The following is a 22,583-nucleotide window of genomic DNA, read 5'->3' on the forward strand; positions in this document are numbered from 1 at the left end:
GCTGAGCTAGTCGTCACGAGAATAGAAACAAGTTGACTTACGAATACTGAAGTATCTCTGTACGGGTATGCCCGTGTCAGGGGAGGTAGAAATCAGAGGACGGGCTCATTGCAATGCATGGAACGGAACGAGGAATGGTATTGAGCGTGGTTGATGCTATTTACCATTTTTCATTCCGTTCCATGCATTGGGATTAGCTCGTCCTCCGATCTCTGGCTCCAGCAGCCTCCCCAGATCTATGTAGTATGTTCAGACTTTGTTCCTGGAAAGCATTTAGTCTCTACCGCCATGTCCACCTGACGTCTGAGAGCTACTGGTGGCTGGTTTATGTATAATACCGAACATTAGGATGAGAAAAGTCTTCCTGCCCAACAATTATAATTGGGGAGGACGGATGGGGAGCACGAGCGTGTCCTCAGGGTACGGGATGCACTCTACAGATTTGGGCTCCAGTTCCTTTTTTTGAAAAAGGTCATTACAATACTGCGAATGCAAAAAAACAAAAAGGAAATATAATTATTACATACAAGACAGTGATCCATGAGTTGTTTTATACACAAATTTTTTGACATACTCTGTACTTATGGCTGATTGTAGAAAAAAAGAGAGACAGTTCACAATCATATCAAAGAGATGGGACATATACATAGAGCGTTTTTTACAAGCAAGGCGAAGATTTGGTTGCTCTTTCTCTTTGGATCCCTGGCAGATCAGATCAGGCAACCCGTATGGCACTTTGAAGCTCACACTACACGATGTACACACACCGAACATGAATGCCAAATATCACGGCAGCCATATTTGACCATCTCCACACCTTTTTGTTCTCTCCTTTTTTTCCTTTTCAACGTTATCATCTTTTTTTTGGGTGAATACATTAATTACGATAACACCTGTCGATTAGAAGTTCTGGTATAGTGAAGAATATGACATGATACATCCTAGCTATAGGGGGAAGTCTGTCTGTTACCTCTCCTTTGAACACAACTGAATATTGACTTTGAATTGTCTGAAAACCTAAAGGGTTTCATAATAGGGTAACAGATTTCCACGCTGTAACAGATTTCCAAGCTATGCTCCAAGAGTGCATAGCACCACTAAGGGAGAATAGTGTATACCATCGTAATAGGGCAATGCCATTGTAGTGTACGCCAGGGGAGGCTGGTGGAGGTAGAGCTCGGAAACAGGCTCATTGTACATATGGAAGGGAATGAGGAACGGTATCAATCACCGATACCATTCCTCATTCCGTTCCATGCATTCCAATGAGCACCCCCTCCGATGTCTACCCGCACCAGCCTCCCCTGGTGTACACTACAAGGCCCCATAGTAACAGAGCAATGCCAATGTATCTAGCATGTAGTAGAGTAGTACTTTAGAGCAATGTCTCAGTTAATGCAAAATCAATACATTATTTCCCTCAGATTCTAACTTGTTGATGGCTGCTGCCGGAGCTCCGTGAAGGGAGCCACCGTTTTGGCACGGCCTGTTCTGATTGGAGCAGGTGGGTGGGAAGTGGGGCGGGGCCTTAGGAGGAAGTTGAGCTTGAGCCAATCGGATGTTCAGGTGGGCAGGTTGAAGTCGGCGTTCTCGGGCCTGGGGGCCGGATATACTAGGAGGAAGAGGGCGGGCGGGCGGGTGGGTGGGTGGCTGGGCGGGCGGGCGGGCGGGCGGGCGGGCGGGGCCTTGTTAGGAGACTGAGCCAATCAGACGTTCAGGTTGGCAGGTTGAGGTTGGCATTCTCGGCCTGGGGGCTGGACATGCGTATCTGTGAGCTGCTCTTGCTGAGGATGGAGAGCTGCGTCCCCCCGTTCACACCACTGCTGGCCAGGGAAGGATGCCGCTGCTGCTTCAGGTCCACAGCAAAGTACCTGTTCACCGTCCAGCTGCGCCATTTCCTCTTGATCTCCGACTGCACCTTCAGGGAGAAACTTCACAAGGTCATTTTTAATGTACTTAGCTGGAAAGGTGCACGAGGGCATCCACTACTTCATATTCTCTCATCTGATTGTCTTCAAAAACATTTCTAAAGTGTACACAATCACATAATTATTATTATTATTATTATTATTATTATTATTATTAGTAGTAGTAGTAGTAGTAGTAGTAGTAGTAGTAGTAGTAGTAGTAGTAGTAGTAGTAGTAGTAGTTGTAGTGGTAGTAGTATTGTTGTTATTGTTATTGTTATTATTATTATTATTATTAGTAGTAGTAGTAGTAGTAGTAGTAGTAGTAGTAGTAGTAGTAGTAGTAGTAGTAGTAGTAGTAGTAGTAGTAGTAGTAGTAGAAGTATTCTTATTCTTATTCTTATTAAGAAGTGAATACTTCATTTGTAGAGACCTGTGAATCATTGTGAATAAATGAGTCACATCATTCCTGAATATTCAATAATAGATAATATTGTAACATTGGCTAAGTTAAGATGCTATCCTGGTGGGACACCTGACCTTATTTACAACGGGGCCAACCAGCTTACCTCTCCGTTGAGAAAACAGTAGAGGACAGCCACCACAAAGCCCTGGAGGGGAAGAGAAGGGCTTTAGGATCTTCCTATGAGAGACGCCACCGAGTAAACAGGCCTTCTTTGCATCCATCTATCCATCCATCTACCCATCCATATGTTCATCCATTTCATCGTCCATCCATCTATCCATCCATACGTCCATCTATTTCATCGTCCATCCATCCATCCATCTACCCATAACCCATTCATATGTCCATCTATTTCATCGGCCCATCCATTTATCCATGCATCCATCTCTCCATCCATCCCTCCATCTCCCCATCTATGAGGAGTGTATGTATAGTAGTGGTTACCTGGAAGGATCCCAGGCCCAGCTCAAACACCAGTCTCTCTCTCTTGCTGACGTCCTCGGGGGAGAAGGCGAATACGGTGTAGTGAATACCAAACAGAGGGATGAGGAGGAGAGTGGAGCGGGCCAGGCGTCTGTCAACGACACACAGCACGGTTACACTCAGGCAACGCTACACCTGCTCCTGTCACAACACATATCAGCATCGTATCGATTGAAGCGTTTCCATGGTGAAGACAAAATCCCAAATCAATGCAAAACACTTCCTTTTCAGAGTATAATAGTCTGTCGTTGTCCTGTATAGTCTGTGGTGATTGGGATGAGCGAACACACGAACACACAACTGACTGACACAGTAATGGAGGACAGTACACACACACACACACACACACACACACACACTCACGCACGCACGCACGCACATACATACAAACACACACATACACACAGGCATGCATGCACGCACGCACACACACACACACGCACGCACGCACGCACACACACGCACGCACATACATACATACAGACACACACATACACACAGGCATGCATGCACGCACACACACACACACACACACACACACACACACACATACACACACACACGCACACACACACCTACATACAGACGCACACACGCACGCAGGCACCCACACACATGCACACAGACACACATTGACACACACTTACAGTGTGATGGCTGATAGCTCTGACATCCTGCACGAATGCTGAACAGCCTGACTGGGCTCACTGAAGCATTTCTGAGCACAGCTGCTACACACCACAAAGACAACACACACAACAACACAACAAATACAACATGTCTTTAGGGACAGACACACAGTCACACACACGGTACAGTATTGGCCACACGTCGTCACAACGTCGCGACAACGCAACAGACTCGGGGGCCTACGGTCTCCAAGGACACCGGTGTGTTGTCGGAGTAGAACCAGGAAGAGACGAAAAGCAAAGTTTCTCTCGAAAGTTTCAACTGAGGGCAGGGTAACCAACCCTGGGATGTGAGACACATCCTGCGTCAAGACCCGTTTGATGCAAAGACAATGTCCGTGGTGGAATGTGGTGACACACCGATCTAGATGACGAGGCTCTAGAACCTATAAATCGCAACCAGACGACATCGTCAGACACTCGGCAACACGCAAGGACACTGAGGGCTTGATGAGGTAAACGTCAGAGCTTGTCCATCAGTGATGACTTCTCATGGCTCACTACCACCTCTACCACCCATACACATGGAGGACAGAGTTAACCTATCAGGTCTGAGCAGAAGGGAACATCAACCAATTACCTCTCAGGGAAGGTATGTGCAATAACCAATCAGCACCTACAGCGGTTGCGTTCTCAAGTGCTAAATCATTTCCTGCTCCATGAATATAGTAGTCAGACTCCAGGACAAACTAATGATGCTCTCAATGCCAAGCAAATCTCTATTCTAATAGTAACACTTCATAGCGGTTGTGAACACACCCACTCAGACAAAATGGTCCTTGTAAGAACGTATGTTAGAAAGAGAAAGAGAGAGGGAGAGAAAGAAAGACAGAGAGAAATACAGAGACAGTAACAGAGAAAGAGAGAGAGAGAGAGAGAGAGAGAGAGAGAGAGAGAGAGAGAGAGAGAGAGAGAGAGAGAGAGAGAGAGAGAGAGAGAGAGAGCTGGGGCTCACAGGTAAATGCTTGACTCGTTTCCTCCGATGTCAGGAGACTGCAGTTTCTGGACGAGGATGATGATAATTCCAACGAAGAGGACAAAATTGATCTACAGGAAGAAACAAGAAAAAAACGCAGAATCCATATTTGCTGTCACACTTTGTAGACAAGAGAGAGCACACATCAATAGCCAATCAGCAAATGTTGTAATCAATTTAGAAGTTGTCACGAAGTGCTGTCAAGTGTCTGCACTAATGAGCAGATTAGCTATGATAGATTCCTGACTGCATTGAATGCATGAGTCATACAATAAATTATCTCACCATGATAGAAGCCACCACCGGTCCTTTGATCACCCACCAGAGGGCAGTGTTGTCATTCGTATCCCAGCAGCTGCATTAGGCATTAGAGAAGAAAGAGTTACACAACACTCATCATCTATAACAATGAAAAACATGATATGATGAGATATGATGTAAATGACATCATCATGTAAGATTTCTATAATATAAAAAACTATAGATACATATATATATATCATTTTTTATTTGTTTTAATACATAGGACATATTTAATACATATTTCATACCCTGAGTCATCGAAATGAAGCCGCAGAACCGCCCATACGGTCACACAAATGGTAGGTGTACCTACAGACATGACAACAATACAGGACAGGATTCAGGAGAGGCTGTTGGAGGCAGAAATCGGAGGACGGGCTCATTGTAATGCACGGAAGGGAACGTGTGTCATTGTGCCATGTATTACAATTAACCTGTCCTCCGATTTCTTTCCACCTCCACCAGCCTCCCCGGGATATGATTGTAATTCTATGATTGCACGGTTCCCACATTACACATGTCTAACAATAGAGAACAGTTCCAGACCTAAGACTTACACTCAGTAATTAGATCTCATAATAGTTCCACTGAACTCTTTAATTGGATGGCGATAAATCCTTTGTCAATGTCCAGTGCTATAATTCATCTAATTATTCAGTGAAACATAATTGGTTCCGCTGATTCAGTTACTGCATAATAGTTCACCTAATCTACAGTCATCTACAGTCATCGACAGTCAAGTGCCTTTGTAGCGGAGGTGGTTTCTGGAATCTGATGATGGGGTAGCCCTGTAAACTCAAAGTGAGTATGAGGATGTCCTCTTGGTCTAACGGTGGAACCCTGGGTTGTTTGTGCGGGAGACCTGAGTTGGAACCCTGTCTATTCCACCTACCCCATCCGATGATGGTGTACCAGTAGAAGTAGCGTCTCTCTGGGAAGAAGGTCTCCACCAGTAGTGTGAAGAGGTAGAGGCCTTCTATGAAGAGCCAGAAGTAGTTTGACATGACGCAGTAGTGGAAGAACACCATCACCGCTTTGCACGCCACCTGGAAACAAACCCCCAATAGGTACACTAAGTACTAAGTATTGAAAATAAAGAAATAAATAAAACCTGCCCACATTATACATTATACGGTACACTTCTTGTTCTTTATCGCAACCTTTCAAGCATATGTCTTCGCCTGGCATACATAAGTACATTACTTGTTCAATCATAGGTACATCGGACACAGGGGAGGCCAGTGGAGGAAGAAATTGGAGGACGGGCTCATTGTAAATGCACGCAACGGCATGAGAAATTGTACCAAACACACGTGTTTGATACCCCACGTGTTTGATAACATTCTTCATTCCATTCCGTGCATTACAATCAGCCCGTCCACTGATTTCTACCTCCACCGGCCTCCCCTGATTGGACAGAACACAACTCCTTACTCCTATCATATTGACATACACAACATAAGACTGTGACCTGAACATCGCACAGGGATAAACAATCGAATCATGACATGTAACATGATGTTATCAGCATAACATGATAGGTAATAAAAGTACCCCCCTGTTTTCTGCGGGCTCAATCAATTATCCCGCTGATCCAATTCAGACGGGCGCTGATGTCATTAGGGTGACCTGTGATCGCCATGGAGACCGCGGCGGCGCGCGACGCCGGGGTTGCAAGGGGCTAAACAGGTATTGATATGGTAATGCTCTGCTAATGGGATATTTCCAAGGCTGGCTGCAGCCATTCAGCGAGTTGTAATTAGACATGTTTATCATACAAGCATAGGGACAATGAGAAATGAGCTGTTATCACGCGGGGGGGGGGGCGGGGGGTTACATATTACAGTCATGCTCGGTCGTTATCGTGTTGGTACGTTTCGTTTTCCAGAATATCTGCAGTTCACTAAAAGGTCTAGTGCTTTTTAGGGTACGGAGCAGTAATATGAGTGCGGAGGTGAAAGACTCAAACCTTGTGCAGGGGCTCTATAGACTGTTCTAACCTGACCAAGCTGATTGACTTCAAGATCGATCAGTGGCTTCTATTGATCAGATGTCACTGAACTGACGATAAGTAGGGAGAGTTATTGTTTGAGGTCCACCAATCAGTGGTTGTGGCTTCCCCAACCTTCTGGAACAAGGGGAGGCTGGTGGAGGTAGGAACCGGAGAGAGGACGGGGCTCATTGTAATGGATGGAATGGAACGAGGAACGGTATCAAACCATTCCATGCATTACAATGAGCCCGTTTTCTCTCTCTCTCTCTCCGATTTCTCCCTCCACCCCCCTGTTCTGAAACCACAGTCGTGTCATGTACAAGGTCACAGCATCGCGCTAGGGGTCGTTTCTCTCTGCGTTCGCGTCATTGGCTGGTTTCAATCAGCCGTCGCAGCAGTAGTCGGCGTCACGTGGTGTTGCCGCGACTCACAGTGTGTATGAAGCAATGGTCACTGTCCTCCTCGGCGTACAGGACCCCGTCCTTAATGAACACGGAGATGGCTCTCAGGATGAACGACACAAACAGGTTCATGTGGATGAAGTTCCTGGTGCAGTGGAGCTTTCTGTAGGGGGCGGGGGGGAGGGGGAGAGGGCAGGAGGGGAGGGGGATTGAGAGAGGGGGGAGGGGAGGGGAGGGATGGAGGGCAGGAGGGGGGGGCAGAGGGATCATCATGCTGCTGTTGTTGTTTCTTTACCTGACTGCGTAGGTGAGATTTAGCCCACAAGTCTTTGTCACACACACACATGAATCACAGCAAACATCCAACATTACACACACACTTACATACATACACACACACACACACACACACACACACACACACACGCACACGCGCACACGCACACACACACACACACACACACACACACACACACACACACAGAACAGATCCTTTTATTACATTACAGAACAGAACCTTTTATTACATCACCGCTTTCAGCACTTAAAATGGCCGAACTATCTTTCAGGGTGGCCTCCGATCCACCAGGGGGCGGCATTAGTAGAATACATGACTCAACAGACATCACGCTCACCTGAACCGGCAGAGGATGACCATAGCCGTGGTGAGGGACACCAGAGAGGTGCTGTAGCCCACAGTGTACAAGGCCTTGACCGACGCATAGTACATATCCTGTAGGGGGCAGGGAGAGGGGTGGTTAGTCATCTTTATAACCCCAGGGAGAGTGCATCAGGAGCAGTTTATGACAGCCATTAAAACAGTGTTGTCATCGGTGTTATGGGGGGCGAGAGGTTTCGTACGGGTTTGGTCGTGTTGTCATCAGAGAAGCAGGCGTCGTAGTAGTGAGGGAACGTCTCGGACCAGCCCTCCTCGGTGCAGTTCCGACTGATCTTCCCCATCTCTGAAACACACCACCACCACCACCACCACCACCACCACATACCGTTACAATGATGCTCCTCCACTGCTCAGACCAGACCAAAATGCTTCCCATGAATATACTGTACTCCTGTAGACAGGAGAGGCTGGTGGAGGTAGTAAACGCATGGAACGGAATGAGGAACGGTATCAGACACATATATTAACACATAACATTTTTTACATTTAGCAGACGCGTTTATCCAATGCGACGTACAACCTCCAAGTATCAAGAACCAAGGGTATTCATAGAAAGACTTTTGGGATGTGTCCGGGTAACAGCACTGGACACCGCTGGTGAAAGGGAAAATGTTCATTTCCGTTGAGACCGTTGACACCGTTGACACCGTTGACACCGTTGATACCATTCCTCATTCCATCCCATGCTCTGATTTCTACCTCCACCACCGTCGACCGGCTCGCTGGCCACGGTACCTACCGTCGTCGGGGCTCATGAACTCATTGAAGAGCTCCGGGCAGTTGACCACCACCACCTGGCCCACGCCCGACGCCTGCCAACACGTCAGGTTATCCCACATCCAGGGGCACCCTGGGGGGCAGGAGAGAAGACACACACACACACACACACACACCACACACCACACACACACACACACACACACACACACACACCACACCACACACACATACACACACACACACACCACACACACACACACACACACACACACCACACACACACACCACACACACACACACACCACACCACACACACACACACACACACCACACACACACACATACACACACACACACACACACACCACACCACACACACCACACACACACACACACACACACACACACCACACACACACACAATTATGTCATATGCCAGGGTTTAATATACACTTCACCGCACACTTTATTACGCCAGTATACACTGCCAGAATCGTCCACCCTGATCTTCCCAGCAGGGAGGTAAAAGAGAGCAGTAAAGGCAGAGCCGGAGGTAACGGTAGTACTGCCAAGCAGTACTTCTTAGTCCCTCTGGAATCTCTGATGTGGTCAGCATGATCAATAGCAGGTCTATTTCAGCAGTTGGTGGAGGAAGCGAGGGCATTGAACGCAATTGAACGCAGTGTTTTCCCACATGGACGCTTAGTGGTTCCGTTTTCTCATTGTTAAACCCCCGGCGGACATCACCTCAACGACAGCCCCCCCCCCAGCCCAGAATCTCCTCCGTTGTTTTCTCCCCTTCATCTCCCACCTCTCACTCTGTTTCAAATAAGCTACCAAACCGGTAGGAGCCGCTCAATGCTGGCTGACCTGTCACTCGCTCACGGCTAACCTACGTGGTAGGTAGGTAGGTAGGTAGTCTTATGTGAGTGGAGAGATGAATGTGCTTTTTTGTACACCGTGTGCATTTCAGCATCTTAATCTGTTTGAAGACTCATATCATTGGCCTGGCTTTTAGTATGGTGAATTAGAAATGACCTGAAGCTGGCTGAACTCATGTTACTCTGTGGCTCAGTTGGTAGAGCATGGCGCTAACATTCGGTTGTGGGTTCGATTCCCGCCGGGACTATATATACTGAAGAATGTATGCACTCACTGCAATGTAAGTCTCTTTGGTTAAAAGCGTCAGCTAAATGGCATATAATATTATCCTCTGTTTCACAGTTTCTTTGTCTCTCTTCTCTTCTTTCTCTCTCTCTCTCTCTCTCTCTCTCTCTCTCTCTCTCTCTCTCTCTCTCTCTCTCTCTCTCTCTCTCTCTCTCTCTCTCTCTCTCTCTCTCTCTCTCTCTCTCTCTCTCTCTCTCTCTCTCTCTCTCTCTCTCTCTCTCCCTCCCTCCCTCCCTCCCTCCCTCCCTCCCTCCCCTCTCTGGGCTGACTACCGTTGTTGTTAGATGTACAGCATAAAGGTGTTGTCTGCGAAAGACACAACCCTGTTCTATTCTCTACGGTGCTGGCGCTGCAGAGGCAGAGACGGTGCACAAGACTGGTCGTGTCTGTCTGTCTCGGTAGAATCCTTCCCTCCTGCTACGAGCTCTAATCTGTTTTGGTTCTGTCTGGTGAGCTGGACACCCAGCCAATTACCTTTTAAAGGGCAAACACGAGCCAAATGAGCCCTGCAGAGCTGCAGAGGTAACCAAGCTAAATAAAGCTCTATCTGCTTCACTCAGAAACAGACACAATCACACACTCAATCTCCCGTTCACCGTGTGTCGGATTAAACAGCTATACCGACTCTTCTACGACTGACGTGCTGGCAACAGTTATGGAAGATGCTGTACATAACCAGAGCTTCACCGTTCTATTAGTCCCAAAAAATCGAAATGTTGCTCACTACTTCAGTTTCACACGCACACTGACGCACGCAAGCACACGCACGCATGCAAGCATGCACACGCACAAGCACACGCACAAGCACACGCACAAGCACACGCACAAGCACACGCACATGCACAAGCACACACGCACACAGACGCACACACAGACGCACACACACACACACACACACACACACACACACACACACACACACACACACACTGTACCCACATCTAATAATGCGGAGAAAGCCACACTCATTTGTCCTCATCAGTAACAATCTGATAGCACTCACACAGGGGACCAGAGAGCATTCATCTTAATAACGTTCCAGAAGCAGGACTCACCCTAAGCTCGTCACAATGCTTCCCTCAGCCCAACATTCCTGCTAAAAGCATCATGGTTAAAAGCATAGCTCCTTAAAATACACTCCATAGACCCTAAAAAACACACTGCATAGCTCCTAAAAACAGACACACAACCCTCTCATAACAGAGCGACATGAATCACTGACAGAAATAGCTATAAAGCAGCGAACATTCTGGGATGATTCTGCATTGATGCAGATATCACGGACAAAATAACATTGAACCTGTAAGGTCATTAAGCAATAAGGCGCCAGAGCAAGGCCGGCACTAGGGGGGGACAGGCAAATGTGCGTCTTGCCCCCCCAGTGAGCAATTTTCACCGCTAGCACCCCCCTCACCAGCCCCCCCCCTGCCCGTCGACGGAAATGGTCTTTGCTAGCATCCACCCTGTAAACAAAAATAGATGTTCTACTACAGCTACCCACCAACCTTGCTGCTACCCACCCCACCCCCCTACCTCCACCAGCCTCCCCTGATAGTAAAGTATAATAGGGTTATATTGTATGATAATGGTTGGGTACACAGACTCTTCTTTGAATAGGGGTCAGACTATAGGGGCTAGACTATAGAGGTCAGACTGTTTGAAGATGCTTTTTGTGGCGGGCACTATAATAAATACTATTATTCCCTAATTATTACTCCATTATTAATGGAGCCTTTCTCTAAACCTCTCATAAACGTCATTGCTGGTGATCTACATTGTAAGTACCTAACCTCCCCTCAAGGACAGTTAGACCACTCATCACCTGACCTCATCAGGTTTAATGAATGAACAATGTCATGAGTTGTTAATCCCTTTAGTCCCTGTTCATTCACTGCTTTAAATCAGAGATACTGTATCATCTCTTGGCATCTGTGTCTCCAATGCCTTAACTCCCTTGTTTTCCTTTTTATTTATTTTTTGCTCGTTGTTTCAATCACTCTATCCCTCATCTCTCCTTTTTTTCCCTCCACAGTCAGATTTGTGCGAACTTGGCGTTTTTTGTATTTCTTCCCCCCAACGATTTGCTGTCAGCAGAAGCAACAGAACTGTTCCTTTTACAGGGACTGGAAGAGAGAGGGATCAATTAAAGGGGTGGGTCAGACCCATGCATAGGACAGCATGGTCTGAAATAGTCTAGAGTAAATGGGCTTATTTATCTGTCCGGTTCATATTCATGGTACTCCGTGTACCGCAGGTGAAGGACACCACTGCCTTTAAGCAGAAGTCCAGATGGAATTTCTGTCTTGAGACACATTTCTGTTCTTCAAAGTGTCCCTCTGTGAGGTACGAGACACACAGCGTCACTGAAGACAAGTCATGGGTATCGTTCTACCCTACAGGCTCCCAATAATAGATCCTCTACAGTGATGTCAAGGGGGTCCATCCTGAGGTAAGGTTAGACTGATAGTCGGACCACCTCGCGGTGCTTCCTCTGCAGAGAGGAAGCGAGGCAGCGAGCGCGACCTTTACGAACGGTCGCAAGTTGAGAAATGATCCGGGCCTTAAAGTGGTTTCCTTTTCCCGTAAACTAGTTATTTTTCTATTCTAAAGTCCTCGTCTATTTTCTTCTTCCGGAGTGGCCTTGTCACTGCCAACAGAACGCATGAGTCAGAGATGCAGCCGGGTTGGCTGAGCTCTCACAGCAAACTCAGTTGGGAACATACAGCATTCTCTAATAACAAAAAAGAAAAAAACACTCCATTTCCAAAATAATAATTGCTTCCAGGTTTCACATCCCTGTTTCCTGTGTTGTTGGAAGGGGCATGGGGGAGATGACTCCCAGAGGGAGAAGATAAATGCAAGCTGGTTTACTACTAGACATTCATTTAAGTGACCAGCAACACAAACACACACATAAACAAGTACAGTCTGTGAAAATGCATCCCTGCCCACACACATACGTACACACACACACACACACACACACACATGCACGCACGCATGCAGGCACACACACACACACACACACACACACACACAGCCTTACCATATTCAAGGTCATCTATGGGTTCATGCAGCGCGATCCGCTCCATGCATCGTTCCTGTTCCCGTTTGATGACACAGTTGGAGAGTTCTGAATGCATGGAGCTCACCTGAAAGACCAGACACAATGTCAAGCAATAAAAAACTTACGACGCAACACAAATATTATGCCACCATCCCATTTTAGCATCACAATAGTTCTCTATTGGTCTGGGACAGAGAGACACAATTCTAATTCCACAGTCACAGGCGTCCAACACAGAGCTGGTACAACAGAACGTTTGGCAGACAAGTAAAAGTGGACGTTCTTTCTTCTTCAGAGTCCTCTCTCAATGGCTTTGATGTTCTCCATCACCAGTGATGCCGGTAACGCGATACTAAGTATCGCGATACTCTAATCTGATTACTTTTCCCAGTAACGACTATTCTATCGCGATACTATTTCCAAATCAGTAATCTGATTAAAGTTACTTATTCGAGTGACTGTGCGTTACTATTGCGTTACTACCTCATAACTTAGGCTAAATGCAGTATTTCTTTGTAATGTTCGATAGTAAACAAACATTTATTGCTTTTCTCGCGTCTTGGGGAGTGACGTCAGTGATCACGTTTTCAACACGAGGTGCAGCAGAATCGCTCACGTGTATCACCACGCTGATTGCACAGTGTAAACAGAAGCGTATAATGGAGCGAGAACAGAGATATGCGTTAAATAGCTGGAAATATAGGGATTATTTTGAGTTTGTGTCAGCAAAGGATGACAAGAACATAAATGTTCGTTGTACACTCTGTGCTGGCAAGAAAATATTGTCCTGTGGTAAAAGCCTGAATGGTCAGGGTAGGTTTTAGGTTTTGTGAAACCCCTCCTTGCTAGTTACTGTTAAGGGGAGGCTACCCCCCCTAGACTTTGCCAATAGGCAAAAAAAGAAAGAAAATAGATATCACTATGAACACATTCCCAGTTTGTTATGTACATAAAAACTATGAAAAAATGTATTGCAAGTTTTCTGAATTTATTATTGTTTATGTTTATTATGCAAATTAGATGCTAATTGGACCCAAATCTCCAGGATCACTCACACCATCATATTTGTCAATTTTTTTATTTTTTTATTTTATTTATGTTGACACATAAGAAAACAAACTTTGCACACAGCAGATTGTGTCTATGTCCTCGTATCAGCCCATACATCAGGAAATACTGTCCATAGTCATAAAAAAATCTATTTTCGCCATGGTTTTGGTATAAAATGTACTATAAACAGGGCTATGAATGATATATCATCAAACTCTTGTGTGCAGAGAAGCAGAATATGGATAGGAAGAAATGTGGAAAGTTTGGTCTGTTTTGGTGCAAGGAAAATCCTTGTGTGTGGACAAGTGTGTGGACAAACACATAAAAACAAATTTTCGGGAAAACAGACTCAAAGTTTTGTATTGTGAAATATGAAACATTTTTATTTGAAACTGCTATTCACAAACACAAAACCTAATCAAACCATTAGCAATAAACATCCTAAACACCTGACTGATAACTGAATAACATAAACTGAACAGAAATGCACACAGGCTACAAATAGTGGCTGTTATGGAATAGAAAGTGTCTCCCTCTCTCACAAACCTCTGGCACCACCATGTAATCAGCACACAGAACTACAGCCAGCCAGCCAGCCAGACACACACACACACACACACACACACACACACACACACACACACACACACACACACACACACACACACACACACACACACACACACACACACACACACACACACACACACACACACACACACACACACACACACACACACACACACACACACACACTTGTGTCAAGCCTAGTTACAGAACCTGGTACTGGTGTGTGAGCACATCTGCCTCTCCTGTGTGTGAGAGAGGGACAGAACCTGGTACTGGCGCCGCAACCGAGTCGGGGCTCGGATATGTGTTCGGCGGGCCCGAGCCGATTCAGGAAATATTAGAACGGCGTCTGTGGCTCGTACGGTTGCGACGCAGCGGTACTTTGACCTGAAGTGCCTAGGCCGAGAAGCCTGAATTTGAGTTATTTTTAAATGCTTTTCGGTCAGCGCGGCCGTTCCGAGGCGCAGAGACGCACCGTTTTCGACGAGGTCATTCGTAAGGGGCTTGGCACCCGTACTCTGTCGAGTTTTTTCTGCTAGGCGCGACCGAAGATGTTCGACATTTGTGAAAACCAGACCTCTAGCTCACTCAGGAGGGGAGTTATGAATTCTGGCCACAGGAGGCCATACAATGGGCTAGAGACTTGAAATCACTTTTGTCTGAAAGCTGGCATCCCACTGATGGTGTGTGTCTTTTTCTGTTCCCCTGGCTACATAGGAAGTGTCCCAAAGGTGAGCCTAAAGTTCAGGAGGTCGCCAATGTTAAACGGCTGAGTGGGGAGGGGTAGTGAGTGACTAAATTGAGTGCTGTTTGGTGATACATTGGGCTAGAGATCTGAAATCACTTTTGGCTGAAAGCTGGCATCCCACTGATGGTGTGTGTCTTTTTCTGTTCCCCTGGCTACATAGGAAGTGTCCCAAAAGTGAGCCTAAAGTTCAGGAGGTCGCCAATGTTAAACGGTGGGTCACAGTGATTGACTAAATTGAGCGCTGTTTGGTGATACATTGGGCTAGAGACTTGAAATCACTTTTGTCTGAAAGCTGGCATCCCACTGATGGTGTGTGTCTTTTTCTGTTCCCCTGGCTACATAGGAAGTGTCCCAAAAGTGTCCCTAAAGTTCAGTAGGTCGCCAATGTTAAACGGCTGAGTGGAGAGGCTAGTTCCGCCTTCCGCGTCACATGGGACACGACAACCAATCACATTCGAGAATTTTCGCATCAACCAATAGAATCGCGTATTCTAAAAGAATGCAACCTATCTATTTTAGTGATTGGTTGCTGATACAAGGGGCGTTGTAAATTTTGGAAGCGGCCATTTTGAGCACAAGAAACACATCTTTCAAACAAGGCCAGGCTTGATGTATTTCAGACAGCAGCCGTTTCGGTAACGCTGTGCGTAAACTACTAACTTTTGGCGAATTTATGAGGATTTTACGGACGCATGCACCACAATCAAGTAAAATAAACAACCAAATGTGTTTTTGTCGACGTTGTATTGTCACTAATATGAAAGAAAACATGTTTAGGAGGCAAAAGAGCAACTCATCTCAAAATCGGGGAAAAATGGGAAATTGCGTTTTGAGGGGGGTAGCCCCACTTAAATAAAGATTATATTTATTTTATTGTTTAAAAACAAGTATTTATGTTGGGTGAGGCAAAGAAAGACTCTTTATTTTGTTGTTTTAAGTTATTGTTTAAAGTTTAATTATGTAATTTAAGTTACTGTTAAAATAAAGTGAGTTTTGGCAAAACCAGTTTTCATTTTTATGTTGCGGGTGGGGGGGGGGGGGGGGGGTCGGGTGCCTAGGCAGCTGCCAATAGTAACTAAAAAAGTAACTAGTAATCTAACTTAGTTACTTTTAAAATCAAGTAATCAGTAAAGTAACTAGATTACTTTTTAAAGGAGTAATCAGTAATCAGTAATCAGAATACTTTTTCAAAGTAACTGTGGCAACACTGTCCATCACTCACTTCCACTGGCCCCTGTGTCTCCCAGGCCCTATTCTTCTCTTTATTCGCCCGCTCTCTCTATCATACTCTCTCTTTCTCTGTCACATTCTATCCATATCCTTCATGTCTCTCTCTTTGACCGTAGGGGGGCTGTAACACTGGAACACCTAGGCCTCAAAATGTTGGCTGACTCATCTCTCTCTCCCTCTCTCTCTCTCTCTATGAATGGAGTTTCAGCCTCACTGGTTAGATAGGCCACCTGGGCATAAGCCACTATGAAGGACATGGTATCAATGCTGGGTGGCTGTTATATGTCCCCTAAGCCTAAAAACAGTGGCTGACTCATCTCTCTCTCTCTCGCTCTCTCTCTCTCTCTCTCTCTCTCTCTCTCTCTCTCTCTCTCCCTCTCTCTCTCTCTCTCTCTCTCTCTCTCTCTCCCTCACAAAAGAAATATATTATGTACATATATGGGCCTTCCCAGAAATTAGGATTATTTGATGTAGAGAGATAATTAATGTCCATTCATCATATGAACAGTCTGCAGCAACCCTGAAAACATTTTAAATGCTGAAACAAGGAAAGGTTGGCTTCCTAAGTCAAAGTCAAAGGCCAAAAAATTATTCTATTCTCACACACACACACACACACACACACACACACACACACACACACACACATTCCGGAAGACATAGCCGCTGTCTCTGTGAAGTGTGTTGAGTTGTTGTTGTTGTTGTTTTTGTTGGCGTGGCGGTTTCTTCGTTTCCCGTCGCCCCATTGGCCCAGCTGTGCTGTGTCACTCTCGCTCCAGACATAGGAGTCAGAGGAGTGTGAAGCACACAGCTGGGAGACAGCACACTACACCCCCAGACTCTGGGGGAAGCACCCTCATCTGCTCACTGTAACAGTATATCATCTAACATGAACCAGAAGGGTGTAAAGAAAAGCCCCTTAACACTAGAACAGCCGTGAGGTGTTAAACAGCACCAGTGAGTACAAAAAAAAATCTACCTTTGCACTCGATCAAATTTCAGGACCCTCCTTTCATGACTTTTCCTAGATATGTGCGTTCTACCACCCAGCATCTTTACATTTTCAAAATCGAGTTAGTATAAAGCGATTTTGCAGTATTTCTGTGTGTGTCTGTGTATTTGCCTTGGGATTCGGCTGCCATATTTTTCTCCAAGGCTGCAATTCTCTTTTATATCAGCAGAGGTAGCAAGGGGGCACACACTGTGCTCAACCTTCAGGCTTCAGTGCTGAATTAGATACAGTGGATAAGACTGATATTTGTAACATAATGTGTTTATATATAGGCTATATATAGCAATAGTGATACATAAGATATGTATATGTACAGACAGTTATGAAAATGATAAACTGTACAGTATGACTTTTACAATCCCTTCAGATTTGTTGGAGCTGAGGTTTTTTTTTCACCCAAGTTCCATGCAATAGTGATAAGATATTATGATATGTGTAGCCTATGTACAGTTATGAATGATACACTGCACAGTATGTACCTATCAAGCTGTGTGGTATTACATAGGTACCACAGCAAAGTAGTTCATCAACAAATATTATATAACAAACGGATATTTATAATATTGTATATAATGTCTTTTTTGATGATTATGCCTGTACAGCGCTGTCAATTTTCAAATAATGCTATAGGCTATATATATATATATATCTACCCTCCCTCCACCCCCACCCAGAGAGCTTTGGACTGTCTGGATATGAACACTTGATCTCTGCACTTTATATTTATATTAATTATGACTCTTGCACTTTGATGTTGGTTTGCACTGTCTTGTCCTGTCTTGCACCTATCCTGCTGTAAACCGTGCTCCATTGTTCCAAACCAAATTCCTAACATGTTTACATGTCATGGCAATAAAAGTCTTCTGATTCTGATTCTGATATGAATGTTCAGTTGTGATATGAAGTAGCCAACAATTCTCATGTCGACCATGATAATAATAGGCTACAACAGGGTTGTACATAGATATACGCAGATTCATATTTGGATAGTTGATTTTGGCACCATTGTATAGTAGCCAATTGCAGAGAGTATACATTATTTTGTTTGTTTACTGCACATTATAAATGAAATGAAAATAGCTTTTGTGAAAAGTGAAAATGAAGTGTGTTCATGTTGCAGTGAAATCTATTTACATAGATATATCAGATGTGATATTTCTACTACAAACGAACACAGAGAGACAGATAATTCAAGTAACATTTTTATTTACTTGCAATGTTCACTTCAATTCTTCCAAGTAAAAAGTATGGTAATTAATATGAACACCAATATATATTTAAAAAAAGTAGAAAGTGAATAGGAGGTCGCCGGAGCGCTCAGCGTGGGCGCTGTCAGGTAGACAGGGCAGGAGAGGCATCAGGCCTGGCCATGGGACAGTCAGCATCCCAAGCACACCGTTGCTTTTTTTCACCCAAGTTCCATGCAATAGTGATAAGATATTATGATATGTGTAGCCTATGTACAGTTATGAATGATACACTGCACAGTATGTACCTATCAAGCTGTGTGGTATTACATAGGTACCACAGCAAAGTAGTTCATCAACAAATATTATATAACAAACGGATATTTATAATATTGTATATAATGTCTTTTTTGATGATTATGCCTGTACAGCGCTGTCAATTTTCAAATAATGCTATAGGCTATATATATATATATATATATCTACCCTCCCTCCACCCCCACCCAGAGAGCTTTGGACTGTCTGGATATGAACACTTGATCTCTGCACTTTATATTTATATTAATTATGACTCTTGCACTTTGATGTTGGTTTGCACTGTCTTGTCCTGTCTTGCACCTATCCTGCTGTAAACCGTGCTCCATTGTTCCAAACCAAATTCCTAACATGTTTACATGTCATGGCAATAAAAGTCTTCTGATTCTGATTCTGATATGAATGTTCAGTTGTGATATGAAGTAGCCAACAATTCTCATGTCGACCATGATAATAATAGGCTACAACAGGGTTGTACATAGATATACGCAGATTCATATTTGGATAGTTGATTTTGGCACCATTGTATAGTAGCCAATTGCAGAGAGTATACATTATTTTGTTTGTTTACTGCACATTATAAATGAAATGAAAATAGCTTTTGTGAAAAGTGAAAATGAAGTGTGTTCATGTTGCAGTGAAATCTATTTACATAGATATATCAGATGTGATATTTCTACTACAAACGAACACAGAGAGACAGATAATTCAAGTAACATTTTTATTTACTTGCAATGTTCACTTCAATTCTTCCAAGTAAAAAGTATGGTAATTAATATGAACACCAATATATATTTAAAAAAAGTAGAAAGTGAATAGGAGGTCGCCGGAGCGCTCAGCGTGGGCGCTGTCAGGTAGACAGGGCAGGAGAGGCATCAGGCCTGGCCATGGGACAGTCAGCATCCCCAGCACACCGTTGCTTTTTTTCACCCAAGTTCCATGCAATAGTGATAAGATATTATGATATGTGTAGCCTATGTACAGTTATGAATGATACACTGCACAGTATGTACCTATCAAGCTGTGTGGTATTACATAGGTACCACAGCAAAGTAGTTCATCAACAAATATTATATAACAAACGGATATTTATAATATTGTATATAATGTCTTTTTTGATGATTATGCCTGTACAGCGCTGTCAATTTTCAAATAATGCTATAGGCTATATATATATATATATATATATATATCTACCCTCCCTCCACCCCCACCCAGAGAGCTTTGGACTGTCTGGATATGAACACTTGATCTCTGCACTTTATATTTATATTAATTATGACTCTTGCACTTTGATGTTGGTTTGCACTGTCTTGTCCTGTCTTGCACCTATCCTGCTGTAAACCGTGCTCCATTGTTCCAAACCAAATTCCTAACATGTTTACATGTCATGGCAATAAAAGTCTTCTGATTCTGATTCTGATATGAATGTTCAGTTGTGATATGAAGTAGCCAACAATTCTCATGTCGACCATGATAATAATAGGCTACAACAGGGTTGTACATAGATATACGCAGATTCATATTTGGATAGTTGATTTTGGCACCATTGTATAGTAGCCAATTGCAGAGAGTATACATTATTTTGTTTGTTTACTGCACATTATAAATGAAATGAAAATAGCTGTTGTGAAAAGTGAAAATATAGTGTGTTCATGTTGCAGTGAAATCTATTTACATAGATATATCAGATGTGATATTTCTACTACAAACGAACACAGAGAGACAGATAATTCAAGTAACATTTTTATTTACTTGCAATGTTCACGTCAATTCTTCCAAGTAAAAAGTATGGTAATTAATATGAACACCAATATATATTTTTAAAAAGTAGAAAGTGAATAGGAGGTCGCCGGAGCGCTCAGCGTGGGCGCTGTCAGGTAGACAGGGCAGGAGAGGCATCAGGCCTGGCCATGGGACAGTCAGCATCCCCAGCACACCGTCATTGTTTGAATGAATGAATGGTCTTTATTTGTCATTGATATAGTACAGGTACCAAACAACGAAATTTGGGAGGGGGGGCTCCCCTGGTGCTAGGAAACTAGGTGCTAGGAACTGGTGCTATAACTGTGTTCATGTTATAATGTTTAGTGAACGAACAATTGTTGGGTGTTTGCCACAAATCGGAATTCTCTTGCCGTGAAATGTGTACATCAAATAACATGATGTCGACGATCTACTAGAACTGCGGGACGACTGCAATGTAGCTACCACTTGACTTCATACAATCACTTGATGCACGGGGGAGGGTAATCTTATTGATCGTTTTCCATTAGCAAACAATAGCTGCCAATTCATGAGCGAGCCAAGCGGGTTTCAAAGCTGCCAAGCAGGTTTCAACGCTTACACGCTTACAGCAGTCGATTGTCTGCTGATGTTACGGGCACGGCCGGCGTGAAGTTCACGATAAACAGACTTTATCACTGTGAAGCTCATAACTATGATAACACAATATTGCAATATTTATTACTATTATTTTTGTATAATAATAATCAACCATCATTCGTTAGTAATGAAAACTCCTGCAGTTCCGATCAATCTCCTCTCCACTTTACACATTACATAACCAACATCTCTTTTGACATCACAACAATGTCAACACAATCACAACATAATCTTATTTTATCCAACCAGGTTTTATATTTTGATTATGACATCATGTCTTTCAACATTGTCACACTTTTCATTACACACATTAGCGGCATCAAAAATGATGGGCTGGGCGTGCGAGGGAGCGTGCTTATTCTGGCAGATTGTGAAATATTAAAACCAATAACATTCTGAATGATTTATCATTCTGTACTCTTTCTCTCCTTTCTTTCATGTATTTTCTTTTCCTTTTCTCAATTAGTAGTCTCCTAATCTCGCTACAGTTTGAGCGAGACTGTAACTGTCATTGTTTGAATGAATGAATGGTCTTTATTTGTCATTGATATAGTACAGGTACCAAACAACGAAATTTGGGAGGGGGGGCTCCCCTGGTGCTAGGAAACTAGGTGCTAGGAACTGGTGCTATAACTGTGTTCATGTTATAATGTTTAGTGAACGAACAATTGTTGGGTGTTTGCCACAAATCGGAATTCTCTTGCCGTGAAATGTGTACATCAAATAACATGATGTCGACGATCTACTAGAACTGCGGGACGACTGCAATGTAGCTACCACTTGACTTCATACAATCACTTGATGCACGGGGGAGGGTAATCTTATTGATCGTTTTCCATTAGCAAACAATAGCTGCCAATTCATGAGCGAGCCAAGCGGGTTTCAAAGCTGCCAAGCAGGTTTCAACGCTTACACGCTTACAGCAGTCGATTGTCTGCTGATGTTACGGGCACGGCCGGCGTGAAGTTCACGATAAACAGACTTTATCACTGTGAAGCTCATAACTATGATAACACAATATTGCAATATTTATTACTATTATTTTTGTATAATAATAATCAACCATCATTCGTTAGTAATGAAAACTCCTGCAGTTCCGATCAATCTCCTCTCCACTTTACACATTACATAACCAACATCTCTTTTGACATCACAACAATGTCAACACAATCACAACATAATCTTATTTTATCCAACCAGGTTTTATATTTTGATTATGACATCATGTCTTTCAA

At 43.9% G+C, this 22,583-nt stretch overlaps 1 protein-coding gene across 1 annotated transcript in view; it reads right to left on the reverse strand.

Moving 5' to 3' along the window:
- Positions 1 to 1,714: 1,714 nt before the first annotated feature.
- adcyap1r1a (adenylate cyclase activating polypeptide 1a (pituitary) receptor type I) overlaps positions 1,715 to 22,583 on the reverse strand; it is a gene marked incomplete at both ends in the record, with an annotated part of 24,706 nt that continues 3,837 nt past the window's right edge. Inside the window, 13 exons of the mRNA XM_080546369.1 lie at positions 1,715 to 1,918; positions 2,477 to 2,518; positions 2,818 to 2,947; positions 3,504 to 3,587; positions 4,501 to 4,592; positions 4,807 to 4,876; positions 5,073 to 5,133; positions 5,717 to 5,870; positions 7,249 to 7,381; positions 7,854 to 7,951; positions 8,080 to 8,180; positions 8,637 to 8,747; positions 12,831 to 12,936. Of these exons, the coding sequence (XP_080402495.1) occupies positions 1,715 to 1,918; positions 2,477 to 2,518; positions 2,818 to 2,947; positions 3,504 to 3,587; positions 4,501 to 4,592; positions 4,807 to 4,876; positions 5,073 to 5,133; positions 5,717 to 5,870; positions 7,249 to 7,381; positions 7,854 to 7,951; positions 8,080 to 8,180; positions 8,637 to 8,747; positions 12,831 to 12,936 (1,386 nt within the window). The remainder of the gene's footprint in view (positions 1,919 to 2,476; positions 2,519 to 2,817; positions 2,948 to 3,503; positions 3,588 to 4,500; positions 4,593 to 4,806; positions 4,877 to 5,072; positions 5,134 to 5,716; positions 5,871 to 7,248; positions 7,382 to 7,853; positions 7,952 to 8,079; positions 8,181 to 8,636; positions 8,748 to 12,830; positions 12,937 to 22,583) is intronic.

The sequence above is a fragment of the Nansenia antarctica genome (genome assembly GCF_963989245.1).
Source record: "Nansenia antarctica genome assembly, chromosome: 16".
Lineage (NCBI taxonomy): Eukaryota > Metazoa > Chordata > Actinopteri > Argentiniformes > Microstomatidae > Nansenia > Nansenia antarctica.